At 34.4% G+C, this 20,728-nt stretch overlaps 1 protein-coding gene and 1 long non-coding RNA gene across 2 annotated transcripts in view; both read right to left on the reverse strand.

Annotated features, from left to right (window-relative positions):
* The window catches only part of LOC128559080 (uncharacterized), a 38,741-nt gene that overhangs the window by 6,899 nt on the left and 11,114 nt on the right, over positions 1-20,728 (reverse strand). The gene's annotated exons all lie outside the window — the stretch shown is intronic.
* On the reverse strand, positions 727-19,184 carry LOC123566176 (uncharacterized). The gene is made up of 2 exons (XM_053550094.1): positions 18,726-19,184; positions 727-13,973 (listed from the first exon to the last, which is right to left on the reverse strand). Exon 2 carries the CDS (start codon positions 4,412-4,414, stop codon positions 2,876-2,878), a length of 1,539 nt encoding a protein of 512 aa, XP_053406069.1. The 5' UTR covers positions 4,415-13,973; positions 18,726-19,184; the 3' UTR covers positions 727-2,875.

Consider the following 20,728-nt stretch of genomic DNA (forward strand, 5'->3'; position numbering starts at 1 on the left):
CGCAGGATGACACTGAGCTCTTAATATAAGTTTACCATTTTTTTTTTGCTGTAACATATTGAGGATATATACTATCAGTAAATTTCATTTCTTTTACATAATATTTTAGTTTTTGACTCATTTATATTATACGTATTTAAACTACTTTTTTCAACGGGTTGGCTAAACACACAGTGCTTTGTCAAAATTTGTGTTTTTTTTTTTTGTTTTTTTTTTTCAATTTGTCAGCAGGGGTCAGTTTAGGTCAAGGGCTAGGTGTCAAATGAGAAATCTTATTTTTCTAACTACTAATTCACCATAACTTAATTGCTGAAAGCTGCTATTGAAATGTAATGCTAACTTACTAAATTGATCAAGATGCTTTTCTTTCGTGTATTTTGAGGTTTCATTTTTTGTAGTCTTTAGTACGATAATCAGGAACAAAATATGTTTTTTAATTATACTTGTTTAGATCCTGTCAAGGCGTGTTTGCTCAATAACAAATAAGATGCAATTGGAACTTATTTACTGACAGCTCTTCAGGTTTTGTTAATAACACAGTATTTTTAATAAGTAATGTTTCCAAATGCTTTACATAATCCTAATATAGTTTTTAGATAAAAATACCGTTGATATTGAAATTACATAAAAGTAGTGTAATGTTGCAAAAGGAAAGTTAGAATTAAAAACACCTTTGATGAAAGGAAGAACTTCGAAACAAAAAGACAACATAGTTTAAACCTGAAATTCTTGGAACTGTTTTAATTTGAATAAACACCTATTTTTACGTAAAACATATTCAATGGCGTTTTACAAACACATAAAAAATACGTCTAACAAGTAAGACATATTCTAGATGTAAGAAAAATAAATTAGCATAAATATCATTGTAAATAAACTATATAGTAGGTATTTAACAACAAAAAGCTGTCGGAGGACAGCAACGTGCGACTATTCAACAGCCTTGCAAATTGAATGAATATAAAAGTCGAAAAAGAGGCATAAATTTGTAGAAATGCCAAACAGAGTCATGAAACCTGCACAGTGCTCAACTCATGACAGTGGACAAGTGTGTGAACGTTCAATCCATTCCCATTAGTGGATACTGAGATACCAGCTTACATACAAAAACTTAACAAAACACTGCTAAAAAACAAAGACAAATATCAAACAGGGAATGCCACGTACCAAAATCGCAGCCTCCCCAAAACGAAACCTACAGCATGCAGACGTGCACACCACAAGCACACACACACACATACACGTACACACACACAACGCCAACACACGAGGACAAAACGAACAAACAAAGGAACACACACACATACACGCGCACACACACAAAGCCTACACAAGAGGACAAAACGAACAAACAAAGGAACACACTTGGGCAAGGCCTTGGAACGGTCAGTGGCAAAAACACCATTGGGAATCTTAAACCGGTTTATGGTGCGCACCCTTCCTCACTCTTACCCCCATCATGTTCCAAAGACACAGGGCAGTGTAAATAAAAGTAATCCCCTCCTGGTGAATCTCTAACACACGTAATGCTAAGTCGAAAAAGGGGAATAATTTTGAACAAATGCGAAGTCGAGTTATCTGACCTGCACAGTGCATGTAAAATCATGACAGTGAACAAATGTGTGAAGTTTCATTTTAGTACCATTAGTGGATACTGAGTTACCAGCTTACATACAAAAACTTAACCAAAAAAAACTGCTAAATCGAAAAAGGGGCATATTTTTATTTTACAAAAATGCAAAGTAGAGTTATGGGACCTGCACAGTGCATGTAAGATCATGATAGTGAACAAGTGTGTGAAGTTTCAATCCATTCTCATTAGTGGACACTGAGATACCAGCTTACATATAAAAAGTTAGCCAAAACTGCAAACTCGAAAAGGGGCATTATTTAAAAAAACCTGCGTTATGGGACCTGCAAAATGCATGTTAGATCATTAAATTGAATAAGTAAAAAGGAGCATAATTTTGAAAAATAAAACAAAGCAGAGTTAGAGGACCTCTTTAGTGCATGTTATATCATATCAGTGAACAAGTGAAGTTTAAATATATTCCCATCAGTGAGTACTGAAACACCAGCTTACATACAAAACCTTAACCAAAACTTCCTAAGTCAAAAAAAAGGGAGTACATTTGAAAGAAATACAAAGTAGAGTTATGGGACATGAACAGTGCATGTTAGATCATGACAGTGAACAAGTGTGTGAAGTTTCAATACATTCCCATAAGTGGTTACTGAGATACCAGCTTACATACAAATAAGTAACCGAATCTGGACGCCGACGCGGACGCCGCCGCCGACGCACGGGCGTGTCCATTACCTCGTATTCTATGAATAGTCGAGCTAAAATTTAAACATCAGATAAGATTAATAAGATATAAGAATATCAAGATACAGTAAGATTTTGTATTAGTAAGTAAGTAAAAGTAAGCTATTGCGACATGTCCGTAAGTTATTACAAACAACTTTACGTTTGTATTAAACAATGACAAATTGTTGATATTCGAATGAACTTAGAGAGTAAAAACCATACAGTTCAGGTTACCACAGTATCTTCAAAATCACTGTTACAGGCTCTAAAAGAGAGCATAATAATTTCTTTATCAATGAGTTCTCAACTTCTTTTTTAAAACATTTTATGTGTCTGAGTTCCTTAATTCGAGAGGCAATTCGTTCCAGAGTTTAGGTCCAGCAGTACTAAAACTTTTGGCAGAATGTTTCTCGCTTGGTGAAATTTGAAGAACACAAGTTTAACATTATTAGTTCGCCGTGACAAAAGGTATTGCGATGCCTCGGTCATCGGTATAGACTATGTCATATGTTGACACAATTCTCAAAGATTCTCAAAAAAAGTAATTATTTGCTGTGAAACTCATCATAAATGTTCCCAAATGTTGATATCTGATTGGCATGCCTTCGGTGGTTTATATTTCTTCATCAATTCGATATCAATATCTCTAGACCTGTTTTTGATAAAAACACTTCCAACATGCTCCCATTCGTTACGTGGTGTTAGAAATGGTTTTCCTTTATATTTTTCACAATAATATGAGTCATGCTGAAGAACAGAAGTTTTAATTATCGGCCACGCAACTTTGTCTAAAAATGTCATGTCTGATTTGTATTTGCTTTGCGGGTTTTCTTGAATCAGTTTTACATATAAATCTCTGAGTGAACCTCCAGTTCCTCCCCACATACCACCATTGATTAAGTATTTATGAGCTGGATGGTCACGCATTACATGAAAACGTTTACCGGATTCAATCCATTCATTCACAGCCATTTTTTCTCGCATACTTAATCTTGAGTCGATATCTCTTACAATATATTTTGCTACGTTATGTGATCTCGTAACAAGAAACCTCCAAACCATTTTGTTACCTATTTTACTTCCGGTCATGTCAATACATCTTATATGGTTTTGCTCACAAAGCATTTGAATTAAAGGTGGAGGTACAGACGAATCATGGTACACCCACATAGTCCAACCAGGATATATTGTTTTCATTAATTCAGCGTTTTCAATTGCACCATCTGTATAACGTTTGTCTGATCCATACAATGAATATGACACGACACAAGCAGATCCTCTGCGTTCTTCTTCTCGTGGCTGACTAGGTTTTTGAAGCATTGCACTTTCTTTATTTTCCTTGTTTCCGAGACAGTCATGCTCTTGATTTGAACTGAATGACGATACATAATTTGGAAGGTAGATTGAAGTAATCCATTCAGCAAATTGATTATATGGCAACTGTGGTGGATAGACATACCCAAATCGTTGAATGTGTGTACGACTAACGATGGACATTATATTATTTTCACTACATTGCTGAAGAAAAACGCCAACATCTGACGGACAGTGTCCTTTCAATGACATGATTGCTCTGCTTGTCCAATATTTCCATTTTAATTGCGCGTCAAACGGAATGATAACGAAATAATCCAAACCTTGGTTGAAAGCATGAATGGCTAACATGTTAATGGAGTCAGCATAAAATGCTTTTGGCAGAAGAAGCAAACTGACGTTTAAAGCGTTTGTGTAATTCAGATTCATAGATTCAGAATCAATATCTGATTCAATTCCAATATATATATTGTATTCATATCTAGTTTCCACTGTTTTAAATATAGATGGTAAGCACAATACTGATAACTGTAAAAGTGTTAATGGTGCTGAGTTTATGTTTTCGTGATAGGAACAAGCAATCAAAATGCCTACTTTTTTCTTTTTAACAATTTCATTTCCAGCAGTTATTTCAAAATAGTTGTCAGAACCGTGAGATATTTTAATGTTTAGGAAAAGATATAAATAAAGAAATCCTAAACAAAGTGCAATAACCAAAGTGCATCTCAAATTATGTCCTGCACTTAAACACTTTTTCATCCATATTTTTCTCAAAAATATAGCACGCATAGTTGTTTTAGTTCAATGAAACAAATATTTTCAATACAACTTCAAAGGCAATTATACCCAAGTCAACCTTTCGGGAACTTGATCCACAAACAGACCTGAAACACAATCACAAAAAGGTACTTTATCTTTGTATGTTATACTCTAAAAACAGACATGTAACATTTTTTTCTTGCTATCAAGATAAAAAAGAAACTACGGTGACAAATATATGTATATATTTCCATGCTTGTGTTATTAGTTTATTGCTTCATAATATGATTTTTTCAATAAGACAGAACTGAAGTTGACTGTGGACTAAAGGTATCTTTTTAACAATGACTGTTAATTGATCTTTCTGTATGCGGAGAGAAAAATACCACGTTGGCGTAAAAAAGTTACAATAATTTTGTTTAATGAGAGCAGCAGACCAAAAACTATTTCTCATTACATTAACAAATATTGAGAAAAATTATTAATATTCTAGGAATCAGTAAGGGTAGGGCATTTCAACCATTTTTCAAACTTTTGGTACAGCGGAACATCAAATTGCATTTTTTGATGCATCATATACATGGCAGCTTCCGGCACAAACATGAAATTGAAAAAAAAAATAACTGGTTAAACAGAATAAGCTACTAATTTGCACACTAAAATATATTTGTGATGAATGTAAGTGACTTTACATACTTCCGAACATCTCAGTGCAGATATATAATTGGATCTTTCTATATGAAAACATGTATTACTGACAGAAATCGAAATTGATTCTTTTACTTTTACAATTTTAAAATTTGAAGAAGTTATCTTTAAAATTTTAACACTTAAAATGCTTTTTAAGTAAATAATCACGTGACGTTAAGGACGTCATGGAAGCAGTATGACGTTGTGCACTCTGAGTATTTTTCGTGTTATTTATGCAACAAATTATGAGCATTACTTACGAAACATGATACATCTGAATATTTATAAACAGTTTCTCTAATTCAAGTTTAATCATAGAATGACCAATATGATATTGACTACATTTCCTCCATGCAGAAAAAAAAACACAAGCAAAATAGTCTATGTACGAGGGATTATCAATATAATAACGGGGAAATGCTTTAACATTTGTTTGCACTTCTTATTTTCGCGGGATATTTTACAAAGGGGTAAATACATATATTAGAAAAAACTAGAATGTGTCTGTAGGACACATGGTGTGCCCCCAGCTGGTACGTTTGTCACTAATAAGGGGCAATATTCAAATGTTTGCAGTGTTAATGGGGTTTAGCCTATACAAACAATTTATGAAAAGGATTCATTATTCTAGGCCATATATTTTTGAGCTATGAGCATCACAAAAATATTCGGCTATTTCAAGGGCCATACCTCTGTAATAAGCGCAAAGATTCTCAAGAAGTATGTCAAATGCGAAAGGTCACATCATGATAAAAACTCAAGCATGGTTTCATAAATTTACATTCAACACCTTTTCAGCTAGGCATATAAGTAGGTAAAAATATGCATTTTTGACTATATCAGGGGCCATAACTTTAAAAATAGGGGTGGGGCCAGCAAGAAAAATAGAGGTGTGCAAGTTTATATCATGATCATGACTTATGAAAGTTTTCAACTATTGTTAAGACCTTTGGAGCTAGGTGCGTCAAATGTCTATCCAATGGGTACTGCGTGTGTCAGAACAACGCCTTCCTTGTTGTAAAAGACGATAAACATTTTTTTTTTGCAACCGACAGACCTTTACCTTATGTGGGGATGGAGAGGCTAGTATCTTCCAAATGCACGAATCCTATTTTCTTTCAAGGTCGTACAGCGGAATCGATGTTTCATCTACTGTCACTATTCAATTGATAAAAAATTTAACTAGTGTGTGACATGTGTGCAGAATGTTCCTAGAAGCTTCAATGCGCATTTTTTTCTGTTCACAATTCAACAGTTTTGGAATCCAATGTGCTGCAACTTTTCTCATATTTAACATTTTCTTCAAAATTGTATGGACAGTTCCATAGGACAATTTCAGTGTATTACACATTTCTCTGACAGTTATCTATCTACTTCAGTACAAATATTCTAAAACTATTCTTATACAATCATTCACAAACAACAAACACATAGGTAGATGGTAAAATTGACGCGACCTTATTTAATTGATATTATGGCATATAGCATGTTTAAATTTATAGAAAGGAATATAAACACAAGAAAATCACTAGCCAAATGGCATGGCAACTTGCAGGCAATGCAAAGAGGTCGAAGTCCATATACAGGCTGACAATGAAGAAACTGGCAACATGCAGAAATGTCTCCATTCACAGCTAATGAGAAATTGAGACGAATTATTCATCACTATCTCGTAAGGTTCTATAAGGTAAGACTGGACGCTAAGACATCATGCAACTATTACTTTTACATGTTAGTTTCCAATAAAATCAGCATAGCAATAATTTGCGTTTTAACGCAGAAGGGATGGATCGCGACAGTAATGTCGACGCAAAATTATAATATAATATTCAGGCAAAGACTGCACTATTGATATGTTAAAAAGGTGCAGAAAGTACTACCAGATATAGCAAGTGGCCTTATATTTCAGACCGATTTTGTAAGAGGTATGTAGCAAAGGATGTTGTTTTTCCGGTCTTGCCATCATATTAACATAAACCCTCCTAAACTAAGAAACAGCCATAACGAAGATATTTGTTAATGACCTACCATTTCTGGTCAAGGTCCGCTCGAACAAATGTTCGAAAAGGATTAATTCTTACTCGGTTACCAGGGAAGGATCGCGTCAGAACGCGAAAGATTAAGTACCATCTAAGCTAAAGTCTGTTCTGATAAACGGACTAATGGTAGCATACAACTAGGGAGCAACAGACAAAATAAGGAGCTGGTTTTACAGGCGCTTCATGTTAGCAGAGTGGATCAAGTTAAATATACAACACCCAAAATATTTGTTAGAGGTATATAACAAAGTTAATTCACACAAAAATATAAAGATATGTACCGCCCTACTCGAACATATTTATAAACACTAACTTGGCCGGGAGGAGGAAACCCTGCCTAACTAAGCCAAAGTCAGTGCAAGGATATATGTTTATGACCGACCATACTTTTCAAGTGGATACAAGGTCCCCTCCAATAAACTGTAGCCGGTTTAACCTTGCAACGACAATATACGACATGGTCATTCGATTGCAAATATTTTCGGCTGATAGTCATGACCAAGCTATAATTGTAAGGCGTTTTATTTTATATACACAGCCGTTGTATTGCATTGTCAAGGAAGGCTTAATCAATAGAGGAGTGGATCAATTATAAACAATATTTATGCTGAATTTAGAACGGAAAATTAAGATTTCATACTGATACAAGCAAAGTTCAAAAGTGCCATTCGCGTCAAGCCCTACACTAGAAATGTTCGTTGCTTTACGTAAGTCGCAACTGATATAATTATTTTCCGCGCACCAAGCCCCTAAAAACTCATAACGAGAAAAGTACGGGAAAGCGTTTATATTTAAAAGCAGCAATAGTGTTATTACATTAAAAAGCAGTAATAGTGTTATTATGTCTACAGAAACTTAAATACAATTTATCGAAAATAGAATAAAGAAAACATAAATTATCATAAACCTGTAAAGATGATTGAATATTATTATTTTCACTTTAAATCTCGAAACGTGAATTTTTCACCTCATCAGAAGTAACCACGAAATATTGAAACGTTCGTTTCACTATTTAAGTTAACTAAATAAATAATCACTGCGGCAGTTGGCAGTCACATGTTTCGGTGAATGCAGGAAGACGCATTCTTGACACGAAGAGCTTTTGCTAATATCGTGTTCGCATGCCTGGGACTCCCTAAATGTATCAGTATGGATCTGGAAAACAAACTTGACAGCAGAAATACGTCAAAATTGGTAATATATATATATGGGCCGTTCCATGAGAAAACCTGTTTTAGTGACATAATTGTGATATAATTATTGCAAGATAAGTAGTTTAAAATAACTGGAAAATCACTGTTTTTCTTATGTTGCTCCAGAAACTGGAAACTAATATATTGTTATTCTGTCATCTAAGACAAATCAAATTCTACCATATTTTTCAAATAAATGTTTTTTCTGTTGTCATGGCAACGGAAATTCAAAATCACCCATGCGTCATGAATATAAATAGGTGTATATATAAAAGGCCCGTGATGAAACCAAAATATACGGTTAAGTTATTTTTCAGTAAAATTGCTTTAAACTGTTCCTAAATATTCAAAATGTATGATGTTAAGTAAGTGTTACGCATAATTTTGTTCCATAAATGACTTGAAAAATACACGCCATGCACAACGACTGCTTTCATGACGTTCTTAACGTCACGTCTCAAATACCCTCGGTGTCTGACTTAAAAACTTTGTAGCTCTTAAGATAGTGAAGATAATCACTTCAAATTTTCAGATTTGAAAGAGATGCGCTTTTAACCTACAGTATACGAATCAGCCTCAAGTACAAAATCGCAACCTCTCAATAACAAAATATATAGCAAGACCTGTGTAAAGCAACCCACAAAGGAATGAACCCATACCGTTTCCATAGGCGGAACATACATAGGTAGAACATACATAGATTTTATAAAGTTCACTATATCTATGTCGTTGGACGACGTCAGCCGAATCTCATTTATAGACTGACAATGAAGAAACAATTAAGAAAGTTCGCCATTCAGAGCTGATGAAAAATTGAGGCGAATTGTTCATTGTTTACTTCAATTTATAAATTGTTTTATGTAATACCGAAATGCACATACGGTCACTAAGTATTGCATGAAATAAAATTCGTCTAATCAGTACACAGAATGCTGTTCAATTGTGCATTTTTTCTCAAGTTCAAATTATATATTAATTACATCATTTTAAAAGTATACAAAACGAATAACTCAACTTTACTAATTCAAAACTTAAACAAGACTCTTTTCAACGTTTTTTAGTTTGCATCTGTATTCTGTCTCACAGTAACGATCACCTTTATATTTGTACCTGAAAGTAGATGTAATGTTTTCTTGTACTGAAATTTAGAAACGAAGGTTTTTTTATTTTATTTTTTTGAAAGCCTGTTTGATTGTTTCTTACATGCTGCATTTAAACTTGAACATGGTTCGAACACCAAACAGAGAGGGACAATAGATGCGTAGCTTATGACATAAATTTGTCGACAACAACGGATTGCTTTGAATGCATTAGATCTCATATTTTCATAAATAGATTACTATCATTCCCTTTTTAAATTAAGTTCCTGAAACATTTAACAATAAAAAAACAGCTTCAATCAGCCTCAAAACCAAGCCAAACGTGATTTTAACTTTCATCTGTCGTTAACCTTTTACCTTTCATTCATTTTACCTGAGGTATCTCCTTAATTTTTTAGAATCCGTAGCAAACTGAAATACTTAATGATTACAATATATTTAAATGAATTAGTAATATGGAGCATTTTCACTCTTATTTAGATTAGTAAGTGTCATTATCATCATCATCGTCGCCTTTCCCGTCATATCGGCATCAGAATAATACCACCATCGTCATCATTACCATAATCAAAGTCACCATCGTTATTAACGTACCATAATATACCAAGATGATATCATATCATTATCATTTTGTAGCATCGCAGTCATCATTTCCATCATTATCGTACCATCATCATCATTATATCAGATTCATTATACCATATCATCATCACAATCAAAATCCTATCATCATATAATACATGTCCTCATATTCTAATAACGACCATCATCGTTATAATCATAGCATTGTATATAATAATATCACCATCACCATCATCATCACTATAATTATTATCATCTTATGATCGTATCGTCATATCGTATTATAAACGTTAAAATATCATCAAATCAACATCAAACCATTAATATCATACAGACACAAAAAACGTATTTCATATTATCATAAAAGCATCAACATCATCATCAACAACATCATCGTCATACCATCATAATATCATAGTCAACATCATAACACAACCATCTTCATCATCACCATCATAATTACATTATCATACTAGATTCCAATCTGCCCTAACGGTCCCCTCCGATCAACGGTCACCTCCGGTAAGTGGTCACTTCGTGACGCCCCTGACGATTTTTTTCTCTATTTCATCACTCTATTCAGCGGTCACCTCCCTTTCGCGGTCAGTGGTCGGCAAAATGGCCTCCTGGCCGTCATATTTGACCCCCTTTAGCGGTTATATTTTTTCCGTTTATGTTCGGAAGTTGTCGAACATACCCGAATCGAGAATTGTGACCGCCCCGATGCATTCAAAGTCATACCTACTTGTTTACTTCGCGACTTTTTGCCAAGTTATAATAATTAAACTTTTGTTATCGAGTTTGTTTTGGATTTAACGCCGTTTTTCAACAGTATGTCAGTAATGTAACGGCGGGCAGTTAACCTAATCAGTGTTCCTAGACTCTGTTCAAGTACTAACCTGTTCTCTGCAAGCTACTACCAAGTTCTCCACATCAATCAGAGGTGAAGGATGAAGGATTTCGGACACAATGGCGTTAAAAAGTGCATTCACACGTTCCATTGTTAACTTGCAAACTGAGATTTGTTTTCTGAATTCATTGATAAAAATGATGATAAAACAAGAAATATTAGTATCTTATTCTCCTTGTTCAAACCTAACCTGTATTTTATATTCTTATTTTGTGATTATCTTGCGAGTGATTTTTTTCTGTGATCAAGGATTATGTCGACGTAAAGGAAGGTTATGACAAAAGAGGAACGTGTGAAGTGTCTGAAACTATTGGAATTGGGAAAAGTTTACGTGTTGTGGCTGGTGAATTAGGTGTTGGTCATACCCAGATTCAGAATGTGCAGGAACAGAAACGTGAGATTCTTGACGAACATGAGGCAAGCAGTAACTTAAACGAAAAACGCCCATAGAGGGATATGGAATTCGGCGAGGTTAACGATCTTCTGTATCGCTGCTTTTTGGGCGCTTATTCAAGGCTAGTTAATATGTCAGGTCCTATGATAAAAGAGCGAGCTAGGACATTCGCAAAGGACTCAGGATACAGTGATTTCAAGGGCAATAACGGGTGGTTGGACAGTTTTCTGACATGAATAACATTGTGTTTAAAGCACGAAGTGGTGAGCACGGGGAAGTGAACAATGACACTGTAAAACAATGGAAAGATACGAAAGAAACTTGTCTTTTTTTTGTTGAGACATGACCAAGTCTAGCTGTTATTCGAAGGGCAAACGATCGAAGCAGCGAATCACAGTGGCCCTGCCTGAATTTTATTTCCGAGTTCATGCACGTACTTCGCTTATTATAACAAAGTAAAAATATTAGTGTCTGTGCATGCGTACATGCGTTTTTATGAATGTCTCATAACATTGGTTGAAAGATACTAAGAACGAACGCACATTGTAGTGTTAATACCTCGGACTTTATGCAAAATGCGAACATGTGCAAAGTATCCCGAATGACACAGCAACTTCCGCTTGTAACAAACTGGTTTTCGCGATCCTTGAAAATCATAATTTTTGTTACATGTAGTAATTAATCGCTCAGGATGTCATTTGCACTACAAAGGTTAATGTCAATCAATATGTCTCGATGACACGATTAGATTTAAAACAAAAAATCATCACAAATAATTTACAGAACATTTTTCAGCTGTTGTTTTACAATTTTATGTTGCAAAGTAATAATACTTCATTTTTTTTTTAACATTAGGGACCTGCGGTAATAGGACATTACATGTGAGTAAAAGTTTTCTATTTTCCATTTTCCGGAGGGAAACTGAGACCGCTTGTCATAGTACAGACCAAGTCAAGAAAACCCCGATGCTTTGGCCAAATATCCACAGATTCCTTACCGTACGATATGAAGCCAATAGCAACGCATGGATGTTGACTTCGCTAAAGGAAGACTGGTTGAAAGAACTGAACAGGAAAATGCGTGCCCAGAATCGCAAGATTTTACTACTGTTGGACAATGCTCCTGTCAATCCTAAGGTCACAGTGGATATAAAATGCCACTCAGTTTCTTTTGAAATTGATCTAAAAAAACACCCACTGTAACTATGCTGTCTTTAGATGTTTTGATAAAGATCCACTGAGGTCTAGGACTAATGCTTAACAATTTCTCACAGGCTACATAAGAAAGAGAAGATTAACAAAACATGTGGTGCTTAAAATCAAACAAACAGTGAAAACTGCACATTGTGTTTGATGAAGTCTGTTCATGAGCAGCAATTAAAAACATAACATTGTTATTTCTGCTAAATGCGAGAAATTTTCACAAGATGTTTATTCTTTCAGAATGTGAAGCTGCAATTTTTCCCTGCCAACACCACCTCTGCACTACAGCCAATAGATGATGGCATCATCCAAGCCTTCAAGCTTAAGTACCGGCAGCGCCAACTCTAACATGTTCATCTAAAATTGGAAAAGCAACCAACCAATTCTGGGCCAGAGATTCTTATATCACGATACTGCAGGCCATCTATTGCATCATCGCTGGCAGTAGGTGAAGACAGATCTTACAGAAATGCTTCGCCAATTGTGGCTTTACTGAGGCAACTGTGAATGATATTGATGATGTTAGCGACAATGAATGTGACACTGAGTTCGATATTGAAGACAACTATCCGCTTGGAGTACTGAAACTCTCATCGGAGCTCTTTGGTTGTGACTTTAAAGAGCTTCTTGACATTGACAATCAGTTCTCGACGTGTTATAATAACGTACAAGATTGGGACAGGCCTGCTGTTGAGATTCTCAGGAATTTGAGTGATTGTAGAGCTGAGGAATGTGAAAGTGACAATGAACAAAGGATGTTCAAGTCAAGTCGAGTGTCAGTTCAATTGATGTTGCTCTATACCTTGAAAAGATCAGACAATATGCATTGTGTAAAAATCAGCCTGATATGGTAGATAACGTTATGGACTTAGAGTATATATTTATGCGGCTGAAAGTAGAGATGATGGACAAACAAACAAGATAAGTGACTTCTTCAAGATGCGAAATGTGAGCTGAGCATAAAACAGAAATCAGTTGTGTTCATTTTTCAGTGTTGCAAGGCATAATATAGTTTAAAACTGAATAATGTAAATGTACATCAACTGTTTTTATTTATACATTTTTATTTCTGATCTCCACATTATCTGCTGCTGATGATGCTGATAATAATAATGATGATGATGATGATGTTTGTGTTCCCCACGTCACATGTACGAGTTGTAACATAAACTTGACTGTCCAATGTCTACTTCTTTACAAGTATTGAACACCACACTATTTATTCAAAATCTCCAAAATCCCGCCTCTGTCACTGACCATCCGATCAGAGGTCACCTGCCTTAAGTAGCCAAATTGGCTTCTTCCCTTGGGAGGCTGCTTACGACAAGTTGGACTGTATATACATATCATCACCATCACATATAAAACGTGTCACCTGTCCACTTTATATCATGCTGACGAAACTAAACAAGGAGTGTAGCCCCCTTTGATATCGATATTTTAATCATCGTTATCGTCGTTGCCAACACATTTGATTACCTAAAATTACAGTAAATTAGGTTTTTGTTACATGATAATTGTCTAGCTGTTAACAAACATACATGTGCGCAGAGCTTGAGATTTTAAATGACTAGTTATGCAACGCTGAACAGTGTTCTAAAATAATTTTTGTTATACATGATAACACCAAAATTATAAAAATCTTACATGCACTTTCGTGTCCCAACAACCATTCCTTCTCCAGAACAATATCCCACAAACGTAACAGCTTAAATTCATACTACGAGGTATTATACAGCAATTTACTATCGGTTTTGTTCTGACTATTTCAGCCAACAAATTACTTCGAGGGCGTGACAAATATATTCCCGGACTTTTCGTATTCTTGCCGCCAAGCGTGTTGATTATAAATTGACGAAACAAACCGTGAAACGGAATGCAACCGATATTGAATAATAACAGACAAGTAATCTCTTACAAAATGAAAATTAAAGCATATTTATCACCAAAAAATAACATGATTTATTTCTACAATAGAACATTATTTCATTTATGTACACACTTTGTGTACGTAGTAATTACATAGCTCCGATAAATCCTACCTAATGATTATCATTTATGAAATGTCGAATGTCGGTCATGAAACAGAAACTTGATCCTCAAGAAATAGGAATAGTTTTATGAGCTGTACTGTATAAGGAATAATTATCACACTCATAAAATAACGTCTTTTAATAAAGGCAGATTATCCGTTTTATTTACGTTTACGGTATACAGTCAAACTCGCTTTATACGAACTCTTTGGGACCTGGGAAATGTGCTCGTATCAAACGAAATTCGTATTAACAAATGTATGGCTCCCGGATAATTTGCCCGAGCAAGTTGTGCAGTATCACCGGTATCGCCGGTGATGGCTTCTGATAAATAAAAATACAGTAGTGAATAGAGTAGCTCATTAGTAGTTTTAACGGATTGAGTATGTTCAGTTTACAATAAAATAACTCAGCAAAATTCATACTTAAACACTTAAAAATGTATGAAAAATAAATTTTAATTTACAATTGTATTGAATCATCAAGTGTTCAAAGCACATATAGATCTAGCACATTCAGATACACAGGAATACAGTAGCGTGTATATGTCAATGCATTTTTGCAACAGGTACTTTACACATGGTATTTCAAACATTTACTTGAAAAAAAGAAGGTAATTTTTGGTTGTGTTTTTGATACTAGAAGTACACTACATAGCCCTAAAACGGACAATGAAATTATATTTTCATGGAGAGGTGTACAAATGAAAGTGATTATCGCTGAATTGCTAAAGACATTGTTATTTGGACTCGATTATAGTGAATAAAATAATTGCATACATAGTGTTAATCTCTTTATTATGTATTTATCGAATACAGGTGATAATCACTTCGACTAAATATCAGAACTGTAGAGATTCAAACTGTTAAAACATCAAGCGTAGCAAACAAAGAAATGGCCGCCGACTTCTAAAATTACTTACAGGTGATAATCACTTCGACTAAATATCAGAACTGTAGAGATTCAAACTGTTAAAACATCAAGCGTAGCAAACAAAGAAATGGCCGCCGACTTCTAAAATTACTTCGTATCAAAAAATGGAAATTTATAACATTTTAGCTCATTGGAACTTCCAAAATGTGTTCGTATCTCCCGAAAATTCTCAGGTGAATAAAATAATACTTCAAATATCATACGATTTTGAAGATTAGAAATGTTTATAAACACAGAACCCATGCAAAAGTGAAATTCATATCTTGTGTTTAGTTATTGAGTAGTTAGTAAAGAATTTGAGATTTCAAACTTCGCCTTCCCCTTCAACGTCTCTCATATATATTTTGGGTAAAACGTCACCGATATGCGTGTATTTTATTTATATCACACGTTGCTACTTAAGTTTTCCGTGTAATATCACGTAAGCCTAAGACTTCTTTTTATTACTATGCGAAATAAAAAAAGCTTAGTTTCAGAATTTCTGCTTATTAAGTTATTTGATAATCCATATATATAATTAGACTAAATTTGATGCGAAACATTATCAATAGCTATAAAAATAATGAAGTGTTGTATGGCTAATAATTTTAACTAAATACATTGAATTGAACCTGGAAGTATGAAGTTATCAACTGATTTTGAGAAACTTTGAGATTTTGTTCAAACTTAAACTTCTACGGCATATTTGGGTCCCCAGGCGGTATCGATTATACCAGATGGGCGTTTTTGTCGTATGAAGTGAAGTTTTGAACATCCGAAGATGTGATATCACGAAAGTCGAAACTTCATTCTTTTTATATCTACTCTGTCCACATAGTCGGCATCAAAGACTGAAATCTGGACGGTGGCACATGGCATGACAGTCATTTTACTTGAAAAATAAATAATTACGTGCGATTATCATTTTCACATCCAAAAAAAATCAATCTGTTTCTGTCGGACACTTAATACGACAATTGTGTTTTAATTATAAACATAAAATGGTACTAGTAAGACGGAAAATTCTTCCGAAGTATCAGACAATTTCAGATGATATCATGATGAGAGACGTTTCCTGATAGCCGTATTGGATAACTTCATTCTTTAAATGCACGGAACCAGAGCGTGGAAAAAGTGACATATTGGATTAATTCCCCCTTTGATTCTTACATTTTAGAAAGAAAGTCGGTCTTGAAACTCGGTGTGACCCTACCCTACCCCTACCCCCTCCTCTCCCCCCCCCCACCCCCATTAAATGGGTGTCCCCCTCTTTAATGTTGGTGTCCCTCTAACCAAAATTCCTGGATCCGCAGATGCTTTACTTATAAAATAGTGTATTAAAATCATATTGTGCTGTCTGAGAGTTTGGCATTATACATTCAAAAAGGGTGTCATTATCACGTTGATATGATCATTATAGGTTATTAACTTTGTATGTGGATATATGCACGAGTTCTGCAGCGGTAATATTGTGCGACTTTACGAGCTCAATATTGTCCGCGTAAGAACGAGTGCATATATCCACATACAAAGTTGATAACCTTTTTATTACATATCCACTATCAAATGATTAATTTATATCTAAATTATCGTTCTGTCACGAAAGACAGGAAAAAATACGGAAAAAAATCTCCGAAAATGCAATAAACAAATCAAACTGACGCGCATTAATATTTTCCGCGAAAATGACGTCAACTTAGTGTCGCAACGGGCGCGTGGACGCCATGGACGTCACGCGATTCTTTCCGTTACAACGTTAAGAAAACATTCCACGTCCTATATTAGTCCAACTGATGGCGTAGTTAAAACTTTTATTTCATTTCAGTCTGACAAATTACTACGTGTCAGTATCTAATAGGTCAGATTAATCAAAGTGTAAAAGTAAACAAAATGTTGCGTAAATTACAGATTAAACAAACACACAACAGCAACAAAAATCTAAAGAAACGAGATCCGCAATGGACGGACCGTCAGGGGAGGTAACTAGTCACGGATTGGGACTAGTCCGATATGAAAGCGTTCAACGTCATGATATGGAAAATTATTGCACGATCACGGTCCATTGAAACCCAATGGAAAATAATTTTAGGTATGTAATAATCATTTTTATTTCCTCTCATGTATGATTTACAATCGGGCATTGTATACTGACTATACTGACATAATTTAATATAAAACCTAAATGTTAGGAGCAACACTAACGAGTTTTTATATAGTTCACATTGTTTAATCGTTTTATTTCTGTTTGTTGTTGTTGTTTTTTTTTTTGTTGTTGTTGGTTCATGCACAGATAATATATTGTTTATGTAAAATACGAATAAAGCAGGTACCTTGATAGTTTCTTTCCAATCCTTATAGTATATTTCTCGATCAAAATACGTTAGTTTACCGTAATAACATAACGTTACGCTACAAACGATAAAACTAAAGCGGAACTTTGTTATTTTGCGTAACGCAACACATCATGACATCACTTCTGTTTACGGACTTTAATTTCCAGCGCTTTGTGCTTATTCTCTACTATAAGAAAGAGTGCTACGTAAGTATTTCTACCTGTTATTTGTAAAAAGCGGTATGCAAAAAACTAATCTGCCAGAATAAAATGCTAACATGTATACGATATGCAAGAAAAAAATCAGTCATGTGTTTACGAATCTGATAGAAATATCCGTCCCTCGGCCACCTGCGCTCGGGCGGTAATTCGCCTAATGCGCAGGTGCCCTAGGCATGGATATTTCTATCCGATTCGTAAACAGATATTATTCGTCTTCAGCAGGTCTGTCGTAATTAAAAATAGCGTATGAACAATACAGTTACTTAAGTAATAAAATTATCTCAAGTAATGAGAAAAATATCATTAAACTATCAAAATCTTAAAAACGTTCTAAAATGGTAACTGCTATGGTCTGTGGTTTTCCATCAATGCAGATAGTTTAACTTGATTTGGAGGTGAAGGAAAACAAGCATCTGTCCGCTATCATTGAAAGGAAATTGTTGAATAAAAGCATTAAAATTTGAACTATTCTACAAAAATGCGCATTAGACTCACGCACACGAACATCATTGCAAATTACATTCGTAATTTTTTTTTTCTTTTAGTTTTTTTTTTCTCGGTAGAATTATAAGATGACTGCAAAGGAAAGAAAACACGTCTGCTATGTTGTGCCAAAGAATTAAAGTCACTAGGTTTATGGAAAATCCTATTATCCAGTCAATATATCCAATTAAGTTATCATTAAATTGATAATTTTAGGAGATGATTCAAAACAAAAAAGATATGCCATACCCTTTATTCCAAATAAAATGGAGTAAATTTCCAAAATTGTTTTTGGACAAACCTATAATCGATTATAACACAACTACAAACTGAACTTCATATACCTCGCACAAGGCCCAATCGCCTACATATTATCTTAGAGGTAAGATTTGTATCTCCGATCAAGTAATACCGTTTTAAATGTATTAACACTATAACAGTTCTTACATTTACCGAAACCCGGGCATCTGGTCCGTAAACTTTTCAGTCGATGTTCTTAAGAAGAGTTTTCCTAATAATATATTAACCATTAAATTTTGTTTTTTCTTGGTTTGTAGTAATCCGAAATGTTTGACAAAATAAATCAGCGAGTATATTTATACAACCCAAGACCCGAAAATTTATTTTTATTTTTCATATTTCGAGTAATTTTGAATTCAGTCTGGTTGATATTCTTCTAAAAAAGATGTACTCTCATAATTGTGTTGACATTTCCTAAATGTAACATTTTTCTAACAAATAATTGAGGATCTGGAAAGGAATTGGACCGCTTTGTTGCACTAGAGAGATGGTCACCTTTAATTTTATCTACCTGCTATTCTATCTGCCTTGAAAAAACTATACCCTGTCAGGTATTCAATACAGTTGAAAATAAAGGGGACATACAACCACATACATATATAGAAAATAACGAATAAAAGGTATGTGTAGTACACTAAAAAACTAAAGAAAAAAAGACATGAAGAACAAAAAAACAAAACAATCATTCAGAGTACTTACCCTTCCTTTGTAATTTTGAAAATGATTAAATTTCGAACATGCGAAAAAGCAATAAAATTACACGCAGTGTTAATGACGTATGTATGACCAAAATCCAGGGTCCCCTAGTTATTAGTAAAGAAAACGCGTTCTTCTTACCGATATCGATGTTAATTAGAAAGTATTTATACATGTTATGTACCTTTTATTTCTTTAAATGAAATTCCAATATATAATAACTTATTCTACGTAAATACTTGTTTTTGACATCAAAATTTTTGATATCCTTTGATTTATCTTTACACAGTATTGTAGCAAAAATGTAAAAATGCGAAATGAAACATTATGTTCAAAAACAGTTCATGAACAGTGCATAAAAAATTTCATGAACTGAGTTCATGAACACTTCATGAATTGTTCGTGAAGATAAAATGGCAAAAATTCTTGAAACATTCTTAAATAATGTGTTCATGAACAGTGCATGAAAAGTGAAAGATGACTTCAAGAACTAATGTACATGAACAGTTCATGAACTATTCATTGACCATCATATCAATTTTGATGAAATTTCCCAGACATGTTCCTTGGATAATCGTCTTTGAAAATTGTTCAAAAATTTGAATTCCATGTAGAACTCTGGTTGCCAAGGAAATAATTTATCTTTTTTATGCCACTGAAGGTTGACATATTAAAATCTCACTGTCCGTCCGTCCGTCCTTGCGTGCGGCGTGCGGACGTCCGGAAATTTTTGTCCGGATTATAACTCTTCCAACAATACAGATATTTTGAAATAACTTGGCATAAATGTTCACCATAATGAGACAAAGGGTCATGCGCAAGATTCAGACCCCTAGCTCCAAGGTCAAGGTCAAACTTTGAGGTCAAAGGTTAACATGGTCTGTTTCGTTTTCGGCCCATAAATCTTCCAAACATGAAGAGATTTTAAAAGAATGTCACATATATGTTTACCATAATGAGACGACGTGTCATGTGCAAGACCCAGACCCCTAGCTCCAAGATCAAGGTCACACTAAACAGTCAAAGGTTAACAGGGTATGTTTCGTTTCCAGTCCATATCTCTTCCATTCATTAAGGGATTTTGAAATTACTTGGCATAAATGTTCACAATAATGAGACTTTATATTGCAATGCAATACTTCATTCACTTGTTCATAATGATGATCTTGAACACCAAGTTATGTTACTAAAGACTGCATTTTGTAAAAGTTACTGCACTTGAGAATTAAGAAAAGAAAAGATATATGAACAACTTC

Source organism: Mercenaria mercenaria, chromosome 8, assembly GCF_021730395.1.
Source record: "Mercenaria mercenaria strain notata chromosome 8, MADL_Memer_1, whole genome shotgun sequence".
NCBI classification, from domain to species: Eukaryota; Metazoa; Mollusca; class Bivalvia; order Venerida; family Veneridae; genus Mercenaria; species Mercenaria mercenaria.